Genomic DNA, 6714 nt, shown 5'->3' with positions numbered 1-6714 from the left:
CCTCTCTTAAATGAGATTTGCTTGCCTCTAGGAAACAGAGTCTACCCAAGAAAATGTTGCTACCAAGTAGCATTTTCTCTGTTTTTTAGTGTTTAGAATTACTTCCCAAACTCTTTCAGGTTTTATGTGGATGTAGTTGTTTATGTTGGCACAATTTATTGAAAGAGTTTTCTGTCCTACCTCGTCCCACATTTGTTCAATCCCAAAGAAGCACATTGTGGTCTACATTAATCATAAACTGGTTGGCTAATTAACTCAGGCTTCTTATTAACTTTTACATCCTACATTAACCCATAATTCTTGTCTGTGTCAGCCATGTGGCGTGGTACCTTTTATCAGTACCTATGGTACCTATTCTCATCTTGCTTCCTCTGCATCTGGGTGGTGACTGCAGACTAAGTTTTTCCTCTTCCTAGAAATCTCCTGTTCTCATCACCCAACCTCTAGTTCCTAACTGATCATTCTCCCTATACTTCCTGCCTGGCTACTGGTCAATCAGTGTTTTATTAAAACAATACAAGTTACAAGGTACAAAACCATTGTTCCACAGCAACAATTTATCCCTAAGGTTATAGGAACATTTTCTTAAATGCTTCTTGTAGCATTCACTCTTTGTAGCACTTGTGTAAATACATTTGCAATGTGTTTTTAGCTTTTGTATTTACTCCTGTCTGTGTGTGTGCATGCATGTGTGTGCATATTTCTCTCTCTCTCTTTCTCTCTCCCTATGTGTGTGTCTGTGTGTGTGCATGTGTGTGTGTGTGTGTGTGTGTGTGTGTTTGTGTAGCAAAGACAGTGAGACATACATACACACATAGAAATAGCAGGACGTGCCTGTAAGAGCAGCAGTCAGGAAGAAGAGCAAAGAGGACTAGGAGTTTGATGTCACCTCATGCTACATGTGGATACCTTGGTTCAAATAAAACAAAGCAACATTTAAAATGAAATAGACACACAAACATAAAGGTGAAAAATCTGGTTAAATTCCTTGAAAGTTTAGACTGTGTGTCAACTGTTTCTTTCAACAGACATCTTTGCTTAAGCCGACTCTTTGGCTTTAAATCCCAGCTGCATTGTTAACAAGATGTTTGAGATTTAATAAGATATTCAGCCATTTTGAGAGTAATTTTTTTCTGATCTGTGAAATGGTGATGATAATAGTTTCTACCTCATAAGTATCTTGGAAAAGTTATGTCAGTTTAATGTGAAGATGAGTATATGTGAAGATTATGCATAAAACACTTAGGACTTTTCCTGATACACTGAAAGTACTTAATGAAATTAGTTATTACTGTGACCAGTTATCTGAAAGTTCAGAAAGTACAATGTACAAACTATAGCTGACTTGCAAACTTTCACATATATTTGCTTTAATAATTTCTTTAAGAGATGGTAATAGTAAAGCATGTTTATCTAAAGATTTTCAAATAATGCAGGCATCTAAAATGTAAGCAGGGGAAATGATCCCTTCAGATTTCTTGTGCCAACAACATTCCCATCTTCAGTCTTCACAGTACACTGGGTTATTGTCTATGTAGATATAATTATATAAAATTTAGGATAATTTTTAATTTCAAAATAAAATTGATATTGTACTATACACACTCTACTGTAACTTATTTTGCTATAATATTGGCAATTCACTATGTCCTTGCATCGAATAAAACCATCATTTTCAAATTGCTAAGTGCTATTTCATCTCTTGAATATGCTATGAGTTAACTATTATTCTGTTGATAAGAATATTTATAACAATCTTCAATAAGCACTTTTTGTATATGGCTCCAACTACACATCAATGTATGTATCTGGGGAAATTTTGTCAAGTGAAATTTTGTGGCTGTAATAACTAGTTCATTTTAGTATTTGTATGGGAACCTCCATACCTTCTTCCAAAAGTTTATGCTTCTTTCTACTTCTATAATAGTAAGTAAGAATTGTTCAATATTCACTTCAACACTGAATGTTTATTGTTTTTCTCTAAAGTACTACAATGATATAGTGATATGGAATAGGGGTTTCCCTTAAATTATTACTGGAAATCAACTTTTGAAAATCTTACCTGCATAAACAGTAACATCCTTAATACACAGGCCTTGTTTCATAGGTATCAAGAGAAGGGCCTTTCGCTGTTTCATACTGACAAAAGTACCCACAGCAACTACCATTGACAGTACTATCAAAAGTTGGAGGAAGTTGATTCCTGAGACAGTATGCAAGAATCCATTTGTAGCAATTACATCATTACTGCTTGCAAATTTACCCCATGCTTTCAGTGCTACAGAAGCTAGCATCTGTTTGAATTTCAATTCTGTATCAGTGAATACTACTAGGTTTTGAATTATCATTAATTCTTCACTGCCCATTGATAAAGTACAAAATCCTTGACTTTAGAGGTTGGTGAAAATTTAATTTTTATGACTTTTACCATCACCTACATGCAGAGGGCCTAACCCCAACTGTTGTTGATCTTTCAATTACATAGCCTACATTAATTATTCACCTTGGGACATTTCAAGTTCCGTTTAAACATCATAAAGCTGAGTTCCATCAGTAATAATTATTCCTTTGGCTTGTCAACCATGCTTTGTAAATATCTGCATCATGCTGCTTATCTCGTTACAACACTGTATTACAAAATACATTAGGACCTCTCAAGGGTAATGACCTGCTTTCATTCATGCACATCACCAACAACATCTACCACCAAGCTTGACATCTGAAAATGTCCCAAACTCTCGAAAAAACATTCTGAAGCCTTGGCATAGAGCCTTTTAACTGTGCTTTTCACAGCTCTTCTTGCAGAACTGGGCATTAGAAGTTCAGTAAATGCTTACTCAAGAAAGCACTTCCCTAATGGCTTCCAAGAAGTCTCTATAACAAATTCTCCTCAACAGCAAATGAAATTATGGCACACTTTCAAAGTTTTTGTTTTGTCAGGAGTCATTAACAACCTCTAAAGGTTGGTTTGCTTTGGTCTTAGTAACTGAGGCAGTGACTATGTGCATCAAGTAGAATTATCATTTAAATGAAGGCAAGCAACCCAACGAAAATGGAAACAAGTTAGATGCTACCTTTGGATTTTGTTTGTTCATGTTCATCTGAGAAACCAATATAGAAACTTTTGTTTAGCCTATAGTTCCTATTTCTCATGTAAAATAGTCAACTTTGCCATAAAAATAATACGTTATTATTACTAATTGCATATGGTATTTTCATATATATTAACTTCTTTAGTTTTGATAATACAAAAGAACTCACTGGGAGATTTTACCACATATAGTTGTCCTTGATTAGTAAATTAACTATGAATTTTATTATAAGAAAAATAATGTTCAATGAGTTTTTGAGTATTCTGACTTGAAATATTTTAACATTAGGAAACATTTTATCTTTATACTAAGGCCATGTGGTACAACCCTTTATGAAAATGGGACAAAGGAAGCCTAGAATAATAATTCCCATTTCATAGAAGGATATAGTTCTTTTGATAGGAAGAGAGAGCACCTTCTTTCAATTGTACTATATTTTCCAATGACTGCGCAATAAAATAAAGTCTTATAGAAATAATAAATGGAGGAACATCTGTAATTAACACCATTTGAGAAAGTAGCTTAAAATAGATAGGTAGGTTTTTTGTTTTTGTTTTTTTTTTCTTTTTACTCTTTGGGGGCCACCACTACCTCCCATATAAATAAATACAGAGACTTACCTATGAATGCCTGGCCTTAGCTTAGATTGTTTCTTGACCAGATTTTCTTAATTTAAATTATCCCATCTACCTTTTCTCTATGGCTTTTATCTTTGTCTATTCTATGTCTTTCTTTACTTCTTACTCCACTGCTGGCTGTGTGGCTGGGTGTCCAACCCCTGGAGTCCTCCTCTCCTTCTTTTCTCACTCCTCCCTCTTTTCTCTTCTATTTATTCTCTGCCTGGAAGCCCACCTGTTCCTCTCTGTTACCTAGTTATTGACCATTCAAATCTTTATTAGACCAATCAGGAGTTTCAAGTCGGCACAGTCACACAGCTTTACAGATTTTAATAAATGTAACATAAAAGAATGCAACACATATTTGCATCATTAAACAAATATTCCACACCATAAATGAATGCAACACATCTTTAAACAAATATTCTAAAACAGCTTTATTTACTGATCTATTACAAGTTTGATTCAGGTATATTATGGAATTCTCAGGTATGATTATATTATAGAGAACTACATAAAAGTATTTGATCATACAACCTTTTACTTCCTATTAAAAAGTACCAAAGGTGATTAATGTTCTGTGATGAACAATTGGAAATCTGTGCTACAGAAGGAAAGAATGTTATCAACCCCCAAAAGGTATAAATCACATATTCAATTAATTTTCTATCCCTTTTAAATATTATATATAATGTAAATCATCAAGAGGTAGATCTGACTGCCTAACCCTTGATCCAATTTGGCTGTTACAAATGTTGAAGCTAGAAGTGATATTTAAGTAAAACACAAATGAAGTTTTTATCAACAATTGCCTGTCAAAACATTACTATTGTGACATTTGTCAAAACAAATAGCTCCTTAGAAACAATTATGGTTCTCCAAAGTCAGTTTCCCATAAGAAGTTTACATTTTTCTACTTAAAAATTATTTGCATTTGGACAAGTAATGCCCTCAAATATACCTAGCCAATTTGTATGCTGTTTTACAATGTACAGACATTTGCCCTAATCACTAGATACTTTTCTTCATTCATCCAACAAGTGATTTCTGAATGGCTGATATTGTCAGACACTATTCTGAACACTAGAGATAAAATGGTAAACAAAATAGAATATCCCGTGCCCCTAAGAGTCTATTCTTAAAAAATAAACCTAATATACAAAATGCAGTATAGTAACATTTTTTTCTTTTTAAATAAAGCAATTGTAGTTTATTGGTTTGATTAAACATTAGGATCTGAAATGGGGACTCTACTGTCTTCCACTAAAAAGTCCAGTCTTAAAGATGCTGCCAATTTTATCCTTGCCAGTCTGTGAAGATTAATATTTGTTAATATTGTTGTCCACATTGGTATTAGGGTTGAGCAGTTAGGGTATGCTTGGTGATGGAAGGCTGATCTCAAAATAGCACTTAACCCACACATAGATTTTGATTGTTGATCACTTCATCTTCTGATACACTGAAAACTCCATGCCTGTCTTCTTTATTGTCCCTTTTCTGCCGCCAGCTCTTTGTTAACTTTGGGGCTTGAGTATGTTCACACTGGATTGGTTGGTTTGGGTGGTTTAACTGTTCTTCATCACATGGCCATGGCAATGGTAGTTTAGTGTTTAAATGTCTGTTTAGCCGAAATGTTCTTTCTTGATCAGGCACATTGGCCCTGATTCTGAAGAGAAAGGTGGGGAGAGGAGCTTCTGGATTGTCACAGCTTGACAGAGGAGCAAAGTAGCAAGCACGATGTTACAGATCGATTTACACGGACAGGTCTTTATGGGCTCCAGGTATATACCATAGAGTGTGGTGTGAAGTACAGGAGGAGTCGGACGGGGCACCTTACTGGGAGTGCTGCAGGGCAAAGGTGCACTTTTTGTATATCGCATACAGGAGGAGGATGGAGCGTAGCATCTGCTTGCACATAGCCATGGTCATCTCAATCTGAGGCACCTTGAGTCCTGCGGGCCATCGTTGCTCCTTGCTGACAACTTTAGAGAAGGCCGATGTGTCTGAAACCCTGAAGGTTCCAGTCCACTTAGGTGGCTGGATTGTAATAGACCTGCCAAAGACCGAATCCACTCCAAGGAGGCGGACCGGCTCGGGCCTCTTAATCAGTACTTTCTTCTTGATGGTGGTCTCATGCCCTGATGGTTGGCCAGGTGACAATGGGCTCCCTACATGAACCACCCGTTGGCTGTCTAAGATAACAGCAACTTCATGAAAGCACCTTTGGACTTCAAGGTCAGAAGGGGTCTGTGGGAAGAAAGGAGAATCCCTAAAAGGGTGTTTGGACGAAAAGGTAGGTGTTGTGTGCCGCAGCCATCGCAAATTCTCGTCCAGTGGGGTCCACGGTGAAAAGAGCTGGTATCCTGCCATTGACAGCAAGACTATACTCCTGAACAACACAGACTAGATAGATGGTCGCAGCTGAGTCTCTCCTCTTTTCTCCACCCAGCACCTAGCAACCTTTGTGACCCAGACAAACAGAACCTGACCAATAGCAAGGCTCCAGGCTCGAGGCTGGAGGTGCCCCTTTGTGAGGTGTCAGAACCTGCCTACTGCCCCGTCCTCAGAAAGTCAGTTGTGGGACTCTGGAGACCAGGCCCTTTTTTTGTCACATCATCATGTTATGAGTGAAAGATGATAGTTTATAGTTATTTTCTGATGTGTAATAAAAGTGAATAGGAAATAAGATGTTATAATTATACCAGTAATGCAGAAAATGTCACTAGGTCACCTTTAAAAGCATCTTAAATAACATAGCATAATGAAAGCAATGAACAAACCCAGAAAGACATTCTCCCCTGTTGTACTTCATTTCTCTTCTTTGTGGTTCTCTTCTCATTGGATGTTTCTGCTCAGAAAAACTCAGCTGTGGTGTTAGAATATGTTTTCTTTATCTTGTTCTGTGTTATTTTTGTCTTATTTTTTGTTTTGTTTGTTGGTTTCTTCAAGAGCGAGCCTGTGTGGTGCAGTTGGAACTCACTAGCACGTGTGAGGCTCTGAGTTCA

The 6714-nt window shown here is 36.7% G+C and overlaps 1 protein-coding gene across 1 annotated transcript; it reads right to left on the bottom strand.

Moving 5' to 3' along the window:
* Window positions 1–5542: 5542 nt before the first annotated feature.
* LOC142841715 (FANCD2 opposite strand protein-like) lies at window positions 5543–6079 on the bottom strand. The gene has a single exon (XM_075958664.1). It carries the CDS (start codon window positions 6077–6079, stop codon window positions 5543–5545), a length of 537 nt encoding a protein of 178 aa, XP_075814779.1.
* Window positions 6080–6714: the final 635 nt, after the last annotated feature.

Source organism: Microtus pennsylvanicus, chromosome X, assembly GCF_037038515.1.
Source record: "Microtus pennsylvanicus isolate mMicPen1 chromosome X, mMicPen1.hap1, whole genome shotgun sequence".
NCBI lineage: Eukaryota > Metazoa > Chordata > Mammalia > Rodentia > Cricetidae > Microtus > Microtus pennsylvanicus.
Note: the sequence above shows the minus strand (reverse complement) of the source record. Positions and strands in the feature narration are given on the sequence as shown.

Bases quoted from the DNA above. Each gene is read 5' to 3' on its own strand.
- LOC142841715 (XM_075958664.1), bottom strand. From the start codon at position 6,079: ATGGCAGGATACCAGCTCTTTTCACCGTGGACCCCACTGGACGAGAAT.